We start from the raw sequence: 16,215 nt of genomic DNA, 5'->3' as shown, positions 1-16,215 counted from the left end.
ATGTTTTTTCAGAATTTTCTACAGAATACAAAGATTCTTTGAAAAATGGTAAAATCTCGGTTTGGCTTATCAGATTTTACCGTAGATGTATAACTAAGAACCTATTCCAAATCGGCCTATCCGATTAGTTTACAGATAAGATAAGTACCTACTTACACTTAACTCCTATGTAGAGGGATTAAAAAAAAGTAAAGATAAAATTAAAAGTCGTGAGTGTTGTGTTCAAAACACATTTTTTAATAATTTTTTATTTAAAAATATTGACACAGCTGTACGCGTCACTCGACATAGTAAAACGGCGCCGTCCCGGCTCGCCAAGCATCACACCTCAAATCATAACGACCTCAAGCCAAGCATCATTTCATCATACATTTATACATGCTTCATATAAAACCGCACATCTCTTTCAGTCTTACACAATCCCGCCGCTCAGTGTGGCACCCTGTCGCCCGACGGAAACAAATGTAACATTGCGCAAACATTTGATCAAACCAGTCAAATGTGGGTAACATTGCGCAAACATTTCAACAAATATAAAATTCAAATTCAAAATTAATTTATTTCAAATAAGCTTGGTTACAAGCACATTTGAAACGTTGTTGGTGGTAAAAAACTTAAAAAGTTCCGAGGGTTCCAAAACTGGCCTTGCGCTATAGCTATATAAAAATACATAATTATACAGCTTGGTGGAGTTTTCAGATAGCTTCCACTTTAAACAGGGCAACAAATAAAGAAACTATTGAAAGTTTAAAATTAAGTTACAAGCAAAGTAGTCTTTTGCATACTTTTTTTGCTTCAAAATATTCCATTTGTAATGTAATATTTTTCTGTATCTAATATTGTACTACGATGGACCCGTCACTCGCACGGTGAATCCATGGAATGCTAAAACATTTATTACAATGCGTTAAAAAGGTAAGAATTAATATAGTCATCGAGTTCTTTTATAGGGATAAGTAAATATTTAAATAGGAACTGTATCAAATATAAAAACGCACTTTACAGACTTTTAAATTTTCCACAAAATTTGTCCAAATGTTTGCGCAAAATAAACTCACATGTGGCCCCCATTTTGATGCAGACTGTCATTTTACGGCACCAGGATACCACAAAGGTGGCACGGACCGAGCTGGTAATACCTTCACAACAGCCCTCAGGGCTACAAATCGAATAAGGCATTAGGAATAATAACACAAAACAGCAGCCCTACGGAATAGTCGAACATTAAGGACCCTTTACACGATCCGACAGTCGGACAACAATCGCAAGATGTAGGGGGCCTTTTACAGATAGCTAACAGAGCTGTGGTGATCGCTGTACACGACAATTCACCACTTGATGAAGACATAACCAAACGGTTAAGGCCTTCTTTGACAAAAAAAAATATATTAAAAAGCCTTTGACAGCTAACTAAAGGCTTTCAAATTCAATATAGTCTTCATTGTGAGGACTAAATTGAATTTTAAAAGTTTTTGGTTTACATATTTGTAAAATATACATACAGTCAAACATAAAATTTAAAATTTTCTAATTTTTGGAATTTAAAATTTGACATCAAACTAATTGACATCTCTTCAGATTGCAAATGAAATGTCTGACCCATGCGATTACATTTCTTTCGGTTATTTTACCTATGTCATTTTATACCACTTTGTTACTAGTCATCACTAGTTTTGGCGTAATTTATTATCGATCGAAATACATGTCAGGGGTAAAATAACTAAAAACACAGTGTTTGGCTAATGAAAGTAGAAAGCAGAAATCACCCGCCAAATAAAAAAGAAATCGGAGTAAATTCTCAAAACTATAGTGCAAATATTGGAATAACTGAGTTTAATACTTATAGTATATATAGTATAGTGATGTATACACAAAAAAAGAAATAACAAATTATAAAAACGCATGTTTATTTAATTTGTTTAAATGATTTTTTAAATTTTGCGGACTATTTCAGTCTCTACTTTCATTAGCCAAATTGACATTAAATCTTGCGTGTTTATGCTGTAACAATTATTTGACATTTTTCAATGTTGCGGAGAACTTACATTAAACAATCGATGTCTGCAAAAATGTATACAACATAACCCTGTCGTACAGTGTGAAAATATTTACATTCGCAATATAATAAGTGCCATCTTTTGGTGGGTACGAATTATTATTACTAAAGCTGTATGTAATCATATAATAAAGTTCCTCAGCAAATTAAAAAGTTACATAAAAAAAAATTTAAATTTTCAAGTACCTTTCATATTTTTTAAATTTTGTCTTTATCATATTCTCATGGCAAGAATTTCATTTGATGTACGAGTAGTATTTGAACTAGTAGCCAAAGAAACAATTAGTCAAATATAAAATTTCACTTGGTTCTGCATCATCTGAGCATTCAATGTGAAAAAATTTACTTCAAATATTTGAAATTGATTAATGGCACTACTTTTTCTGTAGTCAATTTAGTTGCATACCTACATTGAAATTAGTATTTAGGATCACTGTTGATAAAGGGTTAAGGATTACAAAGGATGTTTCCGCTTTAAAATTTAAAAAAATAATTAATTAAAAATATTAATCAAAATCTCATCAAAAATTCGAAACAGTCCGGAAGTACTATTTAGGCGGACTGTTTCAATTTATTTTTTGTGAAAAATAAAGAAAAAAAATTGCTACGATAACTTCTGAGCATTAAAGTTTTATAGGCAACATTGTTCAACATTTGTACTAAAAATTAGAAAAAAAAATAATGCAAATGACATCTTAACATGAGAATACGTTAAAACATGAAAGGTGTACACTCGGTTCAATACAAATTTTATAAACCAAATTGACAGTCTAGTGCAGTAATAGTGCATCTTCTTCTGTTCTGTTCTTTATTTCAAAGAACATGACGTGTATGTTAACAACATTTTTAGATCTGTCAATTAAGTTTGTAGCTCTGTGTACAAGCTAAGCAGCTATGTATTATAACCCGTGCGCATTAACTTGACACCTGGCTACCAAGCAGATCCATACAAATCTTAGTACAAACATCATTACAACCAGGCGTCAAGTTAATACGCACGAGTTGTAACATCAAATCAATTTGCAATGTTTCGGTCAAGGCACGTGATAATTTAATATTGATTAATTTAATTTCTTAAACTTTCTTTTTCATGCAGTTTGGGGATAACTCTACCAACCATTAAGTCATTTTTCACATACATCACCTTTTTTGACAAAAGAAATGGCTTTTCATTATAACATATAGAACAATTACTTTATTCATAGTGTACATGCTTTTTTTTTTCAAAATTTTATACCATCCGTATTTTTTCATCTTAAGAGCCAAACTTTCTTGTCAATTTTTATATATATGATATATATATATGTATATGTACATAGACATATAAAAAAGAACATTGAAATTAACGTACATGTTAATATAATATTTGGCATCCATCTGTAACATATATATGTAATTTTAGGAATTTATAAATTCATTTGTAGTTTTGTATTGTAGTAAAAAAATTCTTATGATACATACTACATAATATATACAGTATTATACATATTTATATAGTTGCACAAACAAACTAATTACTTGTTACCGGCTATGGTTTACATTATTCACACAGTTTGCAGCTCCTTGTAAATAAACTCAAATTATAGTCAAGTTAAACACCACTTTTAAAACGTTATCATCGAAGAACACACATAAAATTCATGTCAACACAATATATGAAGTTGGTTAAAAAGGGGTTTCTATCATGCAAGTTCCATACAAAACAGTATCAAGTGTTTACTTATCAAACGAGTAGCCGCAAACTATGTACGCAGGCCTTTGTACAACCATTTTAATAGACATTTTTTTTTTATATGAGTAGTGATAATAATTAACTTTAAGGGCGCTCGCGAGTCTAAAATTCATTATTTCATCTAGACATTATTGAACACTGAAATGTGTTCAACATTAAAAAGCTTTTCAATATCTATAAAAACATAAAGTGTGAATGCGACCTCTTATAATAAAAGGACGCACAATCATGTAGAAAAGTTCACTTAAAAACTGGCCAATTTTGCTTTGACAGTTTTAGAATTATTGGTAAAGAAAATTATACCTAAAGGCCTTTAAATATAGTTCAATATTCAATAAAATCCCAAATTCAGAGCAATTTCAACCTTAAGGATCAAGTTTAAGGTTGAATTTGCAAATGCGACTACTTGAATTGAGTGCCAAAAAGTTGTGTTTGGCACTCATTGAGTGGGGACGTTTTTTGGTCGCTGATTGTGCATCCACTTTTTAATAGGAGATCGATGTATGAATGTTATGATTTACTAATTGCCTATGTATTTTTTTTAAATTACACTAAATCGTCATTTTTGTAAATTTAGTGCCATTTATATTTCATGCATAAAGGTTGGGCATTACCTTGGATTTACCCATTTAGGTTTATTTTTAGTTTCATGTAAGTAAAATTATCAGAAAAGTCTGTCAAAAGTAGCCCATCAAAACATGGATATACTGTAGTGAGAGCGCCCCCTAAATAAGTTGTATTTATAATTTCTAGTTACAAGCAGTAAACAAAAATGTTACATTTTCGTTGCAAATGTTTGCGGGCTCACAATATACATATTTTCCAAAAAAACATCCGACCCCCAAAAATTACTTACAATGTAAATCTATAAAATGATCTTTCCGCACACCAAAAAGTCATTTTGTATAAAAATTTCTCCGCGAAAATGGTTACAAATATTTTTTACGACTATCACAAGTGAACTAAATTTTCAAAAGGAATTATTCATTTATATATAGGTATATAATATACTATATATTATATATTCTTGCCAGCGCTCATATTGTGAACGCTTAAATAACTTATACGAATGTTAACACTACAATACGTTAAGACAACCACGATGTGACCCCGCCTTCACAAAAATAAATGAACATTCAAAACGTTTACAAATAAAATGTTTTCGGTTGTTTATTCATACAAAGTCACAACCGAGCGTGTAACAAAATCGGTAAACCGGTGAATACACCTCCGCTTCTTATTTTTATTCCGAAACAAGAAAAGAACATCTCTACGTTAGATTATATAGCGATCTATTGTGTCTTAATAACACTACCATAAAACAAGACCTATCCTCCAAAATAGTGATGGGACACGAAATTATATATGGATATAATATTTCATATTAATTTGTATGGCGTACAACAAAGAACAAACGCACATAGAATTTTCTCTCACTCACGTCACTAGCAACAAACATTCGCGCTGAACGCATTCACGCGATAATAAAATTTAATAAAAAAAAATAAAACAAAGAAAAAAAAAAGTACAAACTACGAACGACCCATACCAAGGTCTTCGAGCGAAGTAATCCTACGTCTAACAAGTGAACACCGCGGTACGGGTCATATAGGCCCATTCCATATTTTTTTGTGATTTTTTTTTAGAATATTATATAATATACATCACAAATTATACACGAATAGAAGCCGTTTCGGGAAAGGGCTCGAGCCTTTAATATTTCTTATATATACATAATATGTACAATTGTACAACTATCTTAGACTATCTATGGACTTAGGAATTTCTTTTATAGATACTTCATCAATCTCTTCATATTATATATCAAATAATTATGTATACTAAGTGCGTTTATTACAATACGTACACCTAGTTTATTATATAATACGCGTTAATTTCTCTTTACAAACGAATCATAAATAATAGTAAACAGAGCTCAACGGCGACAACTTATTCGTTAAATATTTAATGAATTAATGAGTATTGTAATCTCAAGTAATAAACGTTTAATCGCTCATTGAACAATATTAACCCGTTCCTATACGTAAAAAACGAATCGTTTTTCTTTCGAATACATACTCGCGGTGTTTTTCCGGTCATTACGAAAGATCGTATCGTAAGCTCTACTCAACGGTACATGAAACCTTTCTTTATGTTTCTCTTTTTTAACTTTTTATGAATAAAATAATGTTTCATAACATAATGTCATTTATAGGAACTGGGCAAAAAGTTCACGAAAAAGGGCACAATATCCCTAGATTTAAGTGGCTCTATAAATAAATGCTCTACACAAAAGAATATTAAGACTGTTATCAAACATTCATAAGCAATGAACTTCTATAATACAAAGATTCCATATGTGATATATACAGTGCATAATGTACATACTCTCATAATGATGTATGTCTTAATCAACATGAAAAACATATTATATTTTTTGGTACAATATGAAATAAAGATTCATTTAAAAGCACAAGGAAACGTGTATCATGCAAGGCACAGTTTTGTGCCAATTTTTACATGACCAAAAATATTTAAGAATGCATTGGGGTATTAAAGACACAGCACGCCCATTGTAAGGGTTCGATAACAGTTTCAATTTCACCAGCCACACAATTTGACGTCATTCTGCGCGTGCCCTCGACAAATTTGGAAGAAATGTGAATGTGATGTCCACATTTGGCGCTACCCAGGGAGCACCGCGCGGAGGTCATGGACTAGCCCCCCTTCATATATAACAAACAAACAAACAAACATTCACAGACGCGTCTGGCCCCAAACTAGGTTACCTACCCTGTAAATAGAAACCGAATATGATACGGTAGGATGTACCGACTTTGGTCGCCTTCGTTTTTAGGGGGTCCCCTAAGTTTTACATATTATATACTTTGTTCAATATACTATTTTCTATTTGTCATTGCGGCGTGCTTTTTTTATTCAATATCTATTTATATTTTTTTAATCATTAGGATATTTAGGTATTTTTTGTATAATTCTTTTTGACAAAATTTTTAATCAAATTCGTTCTTGTTTATTCAACAACCCCTTTACATTTAATCGATGATAATAATAATCTATAGGAATGTACTATAATTTGAGATTTTTTTATTTCAATAATATAAATACCCTATCTATATCTTTATAATATCAATGCACGTAAGAAATTAATGCCCATTAGAAAATATTATACTGAAAACATACATGTGGTTTACGGCCACTTATATTTTTATATTCTTGGTTATATATTAAACATTCTATTAAAATCATTTATTAAACTTAAGCTTTCATATATTAAACTGATTATTATTTATTAAATAAAAATAATAAAGCAAAGTGTGAAAATTTATACGCATCGGAAAAAAAATGATTCGTTTGCATAACCAAATTGCTGTACAGTGCCCGGTCCTTATTATACGCAGTGTACGTAGGCACAATTATCCGCCCTCTTTAATATGACGCGAGTATACTAAAGTGGGCGGATAATTGTGCCTCTGAGTATAACAACATCATAGCGAGTTGCTGGCTGTACAATACAACAGCTACTGTCATTGCTAAAAGCTGCCATAGAATTGAAAAAGGGCGAAAATTCGCCAATAACTCATGTAAGTAACTGAAACAAGATGCGTCTATTAATTTGAGATAAGTAAAAACAGTGGATATATAAGAATCTGCATATTCTGTACCAATGAATTTATTGGCCAAGTTACACTTGTTAGTGACAGTGTCTGTAGACACTACCATTCATCAAAAATAAACTTTTTAACTTCAAACGTAACTTAGCCGTTAACAATAATTCGTACAAATGCCATCTCACGAGCTGTAAGCAAATAATTCCGGGATTCCGTTAGACCGGCAACGAGAGTGATTCATTAAAAATGTGCCCTGACAGGCCAAAAATGTTGAAATTAAGTGGCTCATATATTTTGTACGAAGAAGCAGACGTGTAACAGTAGCTGCAACTTGGAAATGTGTAAGCTACCCATAATATACAAGCGATTGACTATTTTTCTGCACTTTATTCGTGTTGTTTCTGAAAAAAAACTTACTTTTTTGGAACAAATAATACTGTTATATCTACGTTTTTATATCTTCTTATATTATTTATCGTTATTTTGTAACTACCCCCAAGTTATATATAATTTTTATTGATCTTTTACGATTATTTCCCAGGACCGGGCACGAAAATGTAAAAACAATCAAGCTTGCGATAGTGATCCGAACGCCCTATTTTATTTACACGTTAAATTTATGTAATTATAGTTTCCATGACCGACAAAATGACATTTTGAGCCGTTTCCTGTTGCAATAAGGCTGATTTTACAATGCAGCGCGCATCGAAAGCGACGCAATTTCACAATAAGGCAGATGACTCATATCAAACTTAATATAAACAATATTAATTTCGTGTAGTACATGGAATAAGGGCCCGAAATATATCGATACCAATTAATAAGAGTTAAGGATTTCATTTAAAATTTAATTTAAATACCACGTATTTTTTCAAATTTTCCAAACGTCAATAACGCTGTCGTCCATTTTGTGACGACACTAACACCCATGATTTACTAAACGTCGAATTAATTGTTAACTATATTTTTGTCAAACGCTCTATTTGTATGGGATTTATTGTAGTGACGTCATGAAACAGTTGAAATATAGACTGTCATGGTCGAAAGGCGTTTTGGCTCGTATTGTCCAAAACATATTAAAAAACTAATATTTTCATATAATCACGTCTCAAAAAAATATGAAAAATGTTCTTTAGTCAAATATAACGGTAATGAACTATTTAAAACCATTTAAAAAAATGCGTCAACTAGCCTATTGCCATGTTCAGGTATGACGTCCAATGTGATGACGTCACTTTACACGGTTTCTACAATATTCCCTTCTTAAATGCGTCGCCTTCGCGGCGAGTGCACTGTGCGATCAGCACAAGACTCAAAACCCCCGTCATGGTGTAATAATTCCCGGGTTAAAGCACTTGTGCACTACTCGAAAGCGTGACCGAAAATTATTGAAGAAATACAGGCAGCGGTAAGACTTAATTTCGGCTAATAAGCCGGTGATTTTTTTCTCGGAGTCATATAAGACAGTGCACAAGTGCTCTCACGCGTTACCTATATCTATCAATTTCTTTTTATTGTCAATTCTATTTGCACTAACCACACACACGCGGGCCTCAACAACGCAGCAGCACATCTCATAGGCAGTTTGCGTAGAAATAAATATGTAATAAATATATTATTATATATTTAGTGCTAGTAGAGTATCTTATATGTATAAGAATTATTCAGCTTATTTTTTTTTTTTGATATAAAATTAAAGACTTAAGTAGGTTTTTTTTTTATAATAGTTTAACTGAGCATTAAAGGCAGTTTAATAAATAATAATAAATAACGAAATAAATAAATGCGTTATTTATTAAATAAAAATCTATAAAGTTGCCACTTTAAAGACAAATCTACGGCATTTTTGATTTCAGTTTAATTTATTGTTATTTATTATCATAATATGGAAGGAATAGTGAATATTATTATTCGTTTAAAGTTTAAATTTAAATTAAAAATCGTTATCTCCAATTCCTCAGTTAAACTAGCAACACTGAACCATCCATAGATAACGCAAACTATTCAAATAAGTAAGTCCACAGATAACAATAAACCTTGAAATCACTTGACAGTGCATAATTGACAGTTCTCGCGTCAATTCGCGCGGGAAACATTAACACTAACGTATAGCTAAATAAATACAAACGCAACCGTTAAGGTAACGTTTCAGGAAACAAGACGGCCGACGGAATTCAAAACTCTCACCAAAGAAATCATAAAACTTTTGAAAAGTAAAGCCAACTCTTTCCAGAGGAAACATAGTGAAAAGGATGGCTATCTTATGCATATTCTTAATCTTTCCCAAAAAAAAAAAAAAACAAATATAATTGGACCATATTTTATCAGGTTATAAAGACCATTTTGAGTTTTTTTTTAATTCCGCCAGCCCAAGGAAAAATTTATCTACCTATAATACACATCTCTCCTTGGCGATGTCTTTCGTTGGTGCCAAGGACAGACACACAGACACCCTTGCATACATCATACCGTTCACACAAATATACTTACATAATGCATCAATCGCCGCCGCTCTTAATAAAACCGATTTTTTTTACACTGGTAACAAACAAACTCCGAAGTTGGCAACACTAAGATATGTATACCCAGTACAAGTAATAACAATTAACAATGTCACGGATTTATTATATTGAAGTCTTTCTGTATCGGTATAATATGCGATTTATTTTACACAATCAAATGATAAACAAGTTTTTTGACGTCAGAATATACGTCAGAATACAAGTATAGTACGATTATTAATTTCAGTCAGTAAAATGACAAATGCAACTATCATTGAAATGTCATTTTACTGATTGGAATTAATGATCTTAAGTAAGATTAATTGTATGTTAGATCATTAATTCCAGTCAGTAAACTGACATATCAGTGACAGTTGCACTTGTCATTTTACTGACTGGAATTAATAATCGTACTATAGAAATCCCATACATTGCTATAAACATAAACCTCAATAGTTCAGTTGGTTAAGAGGCTGGATTCATAACAGAGAGGTAGTGATTCGATCCCTGCCCGTGGGACTTTTGTGCCCACTCCTAACTGTCAGTTCTGACTAATTGGAGGGGGAACAGGAAAATGGTCATATTTAAAAAAAAAGGGTTTTTCTACATTCGTAATATTAAAAAAATACCAAGTATTCGTGTTTGGATATAGGATACCTTAAAATCATAACCGCTGCATTTTCAGCATTCGCGGCGTGACCATAGACAAATACACACCAGTGTTGCCAACCTAACTTTGTTCGTATGTATATAATACTCGGATTTATAAATATAAGGTCCACCAATGACTTGCGATACACGTATACACTACGGTAAGGCATCTTAATTATTACTTTTCGTTCACATTTCAAGTGTGCTTTCTAAGATAGAGCTAATACATCGATATATATCATACATATTACGGTATTTCAACACCATAAAAATGATACAATAATGTCGTTATAGCAATATCGAGCAACATAAAATCACTTTCACTTTCTGTTATATTTTTTACTTTTAGTCACAAATTCGACACGTTAAAATTTTGACAGTATGAGATTTAGTTTATTTATTTGTTGATACTGTATTTAATTTACTTGAAAATATTTATTTGATTTACTCGTTATAATTGCTATCTGGCTGGATAGAAATTCGAGTGCTTTTTATGAATACTAATTTAGTATTGTTTCTTATTTTGATCATATAATAAATCTGTTGTAGATATCGAGAAAAGTCTTTGTAAATAATTATGAATGTATGAATGTAAGTATTTATTAAATACTTCAAAATTTATTTACAAGTCAAAATAATTTATTGGCGATCTTAGATATTAGACAAAAAATTATCTTAAAAAAATTTAAGTATGACCAAAGTTATGGTGAATATTTTTGAAAAGATTTTCTTCATTTAAAGGTCAAACTTCGCTCATGTATTTTTAAAAATTGAAATAGAAATAATTATAGTGTAGAGCATATTGTCGATTGTTTCGTTTGCTCAAAAATGTGTAATATGATTTAAATTATAAACTCTATATAGAAGTTATACAATATATTAGCTCTATCTCTTTTATATTTACATTTGAAAAACACCTAGAATGTTCGCGTTGCGTCGTCTTTGTCTGCATTTAGAATATTTTTACATTACACAGTAGACAGACAGACATTGCCATTGTTGTTGCCATCTTTAAACGTTTTCACAAGTACATCGTATGCTGTATTATTGCTTATAATATTCATCTTAAAGTACACATTGTGTCGTACACACAATTTTTAAATAACAAAGTTCATCAAGATTCCCATTTCAGTATATCGAGAAATCGATTGTATGGTCATCGCTTTTATGATCGGGATGATTAAAACAAACTTATAAATTATTTCGATTCGAAGTAGTATCGATAATAGTCGATATATTGACATGAAAATCTCAATAGCTTACTATGCTAAAACACAATATGGATACTACCCTCAAATAAAACACAATTTCAAGGTTATAATATAGATGAATCATTCGTTTGTTTAACTAATTCAGCAAAATGATGAAGTTAAAACACAAAGTACTGTTATTAAAAATCTCATAACTACGTCATATTTAACAACGACTTTCAGACAATGAGTAAGCGTGATATATATAGAAACTGTCGTTTGAAATTTTCATAAATATATTCATAACAAAAGAAAAAAATAGAGAAAATAAAACTGTTGCAAAAAAAGCGCGGGTAGTCAGATAACAAAAAAAGATTTTGCTTTAATTGAGGGTAGACACGAAACAAAAATACTGATGCACTTTAAAGTCTTTTTCCTTATTGGACGACAAACAAACGACACTCGTTCACAGCACTCGCGGTGTCAGGTCACACAGAACGTCAGTACCGCGGGTAGTACTCTAAATGCAGCGCGTGCGACGCGGGCGCGGCTCAGTATCGACGGTGGGCGCGGAGGCGGCGCACGGGTTACGGGTGCGTGGAGTGCACGCCCGGCGTGCTCGCGCCGCCCGCGCCGTGCTGCGGGGGCAGCAACACTTGCTGCAATACGGTAGTTCACTCGTATCAAATTTAATATCATCATCATCATCATCATCATCATCATCATCATCATCATCAGCCATCATGTATCCACTGCTGGACATAGGCCTCTTTTAAGTAGCGCCAGCCGGCTCTATCTTTGGCTTTTTGCATCCAATCGATGCCTGCCACCTTCCGGAGGTGGTAAATTTAATATAAACAATATTAATTATTATTCTAATGTATAAATAATTATCCGAAATATATCAATTTTAATTATTAAAATAAATAAAATAATTAGTTTAAAAAAACTAAAAAAACACGCTTCATACCCATATCATGAGGATGCATTTCAAATAACTTATCCACCATATTGGAATTAAGTCACGTGACTATTTTTTTCATATTCCTGACAGCAAACGCTTTCATTTGATATCTATATGATGGGGGTGGTCTTGTGGAGACCGCCCCATATTGGATTTGTAATGACGTTTATTAACTAGTCATGTATTGTCATCAGAACTTAGAGCGAGTGCAAAATTTCATCCTCATCGAAGACAAGACATAGTTACAAATGAAGCTAAATAAGCGTGTTAAAATAGTAAAAGATTCTTTTATAAACTCTAGTCAAAATTGCGCATTCTATTTATTTTTTCAAACGCCAAAAAAAACTCTGCCCACCATTTCATGACGTCACAGTATTAGTAAACATACATGTCAAACTAAAGCATATCCAATATTTTGCTTAAAAAAGATTTAAATGCTTTGACTCACAGTTTTCCTAGAATCTCGTTAAACACAGAAATAGTAATAAAAACATACGTTTAACCTACTCGGAATATATTTTTCATCATACTAAATTTGATATAAAACACTTTTCATCCATTAAACAGATGGGTGAAGGTCGTTTCTAATATGGATCTTAGACTAATAGCAGTAGTCGCTTACTTGAACGGGGTGTGGGTGGTGCGGCGGGCTGGCGGTGGGCGGCGCGTGGTTGAGGTACGCCACGTGCGGGTGGTGGTGGTGGTGGTGCGCGCCGCCGGGGCCCATCAGTGGGCACAGCACCTGTGTGCCACAATGTTGGACATGTTAGTGTGCTGTCTTTGATCTCTCAGATGTTAATCATATTGAATTTTTGTAGGTACTTTATCACAAAAGCTTCTTGGCAAGTTTCAATCTGTTTTGTATTGCTAGGGCAACAAGGTATATTATTGTGATGACCCGAGATTTGGTCGCTATGGCCTCATAACAAGGCTCAGAATGACACAGTGGGCAATGAACCGAGCTATGTTAAGAGTATTTCTGCGTGATGGAATGAAAGACACCGACATAGCTCAACAAGTCGCGAAGCTGTGGCCGTAGTTCAAAGAGCCGATAGACGTTTGGGGTCCCAAGGTGCTGGAATGGCGACCCCGCACTATAAAGAGCAGTGTAGGTCATCCCCTCGCCATTGATTCGCTGAATGCAGGCCGATCAGTATTGTGATGTTTGGAAGTCTACCTACCTTCTAAAAGGCCTATATCATATCTTGCAGTGGATGTCCATCAGCTGATATGATGATGATTATGTATGAACAGGATATTATTAGACACTAGCGGACGCCCGCAACTTCGTCCACGTGGAATTTAGTTTTTCACAAATCCCTCGGGAACTATGGATTTTTCCGGGATAAAAAGTAATCTATGTTTAATCCAGGCTATAATATATCTTACTGTATATATCTTACAGGCTATACCAAATTTCAGCTAATTCGGTTCAGTAGTTGAGGCGTGAAAGAGTAACAAACATTCATATCATCAAAATCATCAGTTTTCGCAAATCTCGGGAAACCATGGATTTTTTCGGGATAAAAAATAGCCTATGTGTTAATCCAGAGTAAAATCTATTTCCATTCCACATTTCAGCTAAATCGCTTCAGTAGAGTAACAAACATCCAAATATCTAAACATCCATACGAACTTTCACGTTTATAATATTGGTAGGATAGTAGGATTAACATGTAAAACAGTAGCGATGTTTACCTGGAAGGGCGGCTGCTGGTAGTGGTGGTGCGGGTGTGGGTGCGGGTGCGGGTGCGGGTGCGGCGTGTGCGCGGGCGACGGCGGCGGGTACAGCGCGGGGGACGGCGCGGCCGGCGACTGCGCGGGCGGCGCGTACTCGCCCACGCCGCTGCCCACGCCGACGCCGCCGCCCGCGCCCACTACTCCGCCCACGCCGACGCCCATCCCGCCGACGCCGCCCATGCTGCTGCCGTGGTGGTACATACGCACCTGAAAATTGCGGTTAAATATAGTTAGTGACAGTTCTATCACTTTCAATAAACAGCTTTCTATAAATTATGTTCAGAAGTATAATGTAGGGTCCATAGAGATCCTACACATAAATATATTATCCACTCTTTCTTCCTATGACGACTATGCAATATAGGTAAACTATTTTAGCGTGTTGCATCAATAAAATCACATTGATTGTTCTTGTTATACACTCTAGTAAGCTCAAGTATGAACGGTCCCGTCAGATCATAAATCATTTTTCTTTGATTCACTTCTTTTGCACTTCGGCCTTATGAAGCCGCTGGTGAAGGGCGTAAAAGATAAAAGAAATGTATCGATAAGTAATGTTCATAATTCAATCTTCAACAAGTTAACAAAGTTTTGACATTTAACCATTTTACCTGTTCGATCTATGGTCCCAGTCAGTGCATTGCAAATCGCTAACACTTATGTCCCGAAGAGACAGTTCATAACGAGCTCACCATACGCACTGGCGCTACTTGCACACGCGCGGAGTGAGCAGATAGCCGTTTATTGGTAAAAAATCTTTTGTAGGTTTGGGTGTACTCTTAGAAGAGTACACCCAAACCTACTTGTTATAGATAACAAGATCCCCAAAACTGTGATGGACCTGCCAATGCATAGCTTTAAGAAATGTGTTAAAAAACATTTACTTAGTCGAGGTTACTACAACATTGATGAGTTCCTTAAAGATTAAAGCGCTTGGAGGCCATTAAATCAGCTTCCACCTTCACTCAGGAAATAAAAGTATAAGAAATTGTAATTGTTATCAATTGTAAATTATAATACTGTATCGACTTTTTCAAAAGAGCAACTGTTGAGTTTCTTGCCGGTATCTTCTCAGCAGAACCTGCCTTCCGAACCGGTGGTAGAATCTTTACAAATAGTCAACTGACGTGTCAAAAGTGCTTGTAAACTGAGCCTACTTGAAATAAATGATTTTTGATTTTGATTTTTGGTAACGACCCTGGTGCGTTGAACATAGCTGCCATTGATGTCCCGAAGAGACAGTTCACAACGAGCTCACCATACGCACTGGTGCTACTCGGCGTACTCACCATGTGCTGGTACTGTATGGCGGGCTGCGGCGCGGGGTGCGCGGGGTGCGGGTGCGGGTAGGGCATGAAGGGCTGCATGGGCGCCGGCGCCAGGAGCGGCTGGCCCGTCGCCGCCGCCACTTGCACGCCGGAGCCCGACCACGAGCGGTCTGCATACATATTTTGTAGTTAGTATTAAAAAAAAAAAACTGCCGTGTCATAACAAAACACTGTACCAACAAACACTAATTGTTGACAAATGACAGTTCTTTGTATTCAGTAACCACTTAATTGAGTGTTAGTGTTGCGCATGTGTGGTGAATTTACAAGACGGAGGTCCTGAGCTGGGTCTATTGAGGTTTTCTTAATTGTTCCAGGTCTGGCTGATGGGAGGCCGTGGCTAGTTACCACCCTACTGGCAAACACGTATCGCCAAGCGATTAAGCGTTCCGGTACGATGTCGCGTAGAAACGGAAAGGAGTGT

The 16,215-nt window shown here is 34.4% G+C and overlaps 1 protein-coding gene across 2 annotated transcripts in view; it reads right to left on the bottom strand.

Annotated features, from left to right (window-relative positions):
* Window positions 1-214: 214 nt before the first annotated feature.
* The window catches only part of LOC112045911 (ataxin-2 homolog), a 53,511-nt gene continuing 37,510 nt past the window's right edge, over window positions 215-16,215 (bottom strand). For both annotated transcript variants that reach the window (XM_052883162.1, XM_052883163.1), the window contains exons 16-19: window positions 15,753-15,901; window positions 14,422-14,670; window positions 13,346-13,465; window positions 215-12,418 (exon numbers count right to left, since the gene is read on the bottom strand). In XM_052883162.1, the coding sequence (XP_052739122.1) occupies window positions 12,347-12,418; window positions 13,346-13,465; window positions 14,422-14,670; window positions 15,753-15,901 (590 nt within the window). In that variant the 3' untranslated portion in view covers window positions 215-12,346. The remainder of the gene's footprint in view (window positions 12,419-13,345; window positions 13,466-14,421; window positions 14,671-15,752; window positions 15,902-16,215) is intronic.

This window comes from Bicyclus anynana, chromosome 8, assembly GCF_947172395.1.
Source record: "Bicyclus anynana chromosome 8, ilBicAnyn1.1, whole genome shotgun sequence".
NCBI classification, from domain to species: domain Eukaryota; kingdom Metazoa; phylum Arthropoda; class Insecta; order Lepidoptera; family Nymphalidae; genus Bicyclus; species Bicyclus anynana.
This window is presented reverse-complemented; position numbering and strand designations above follow the sequence as displayed.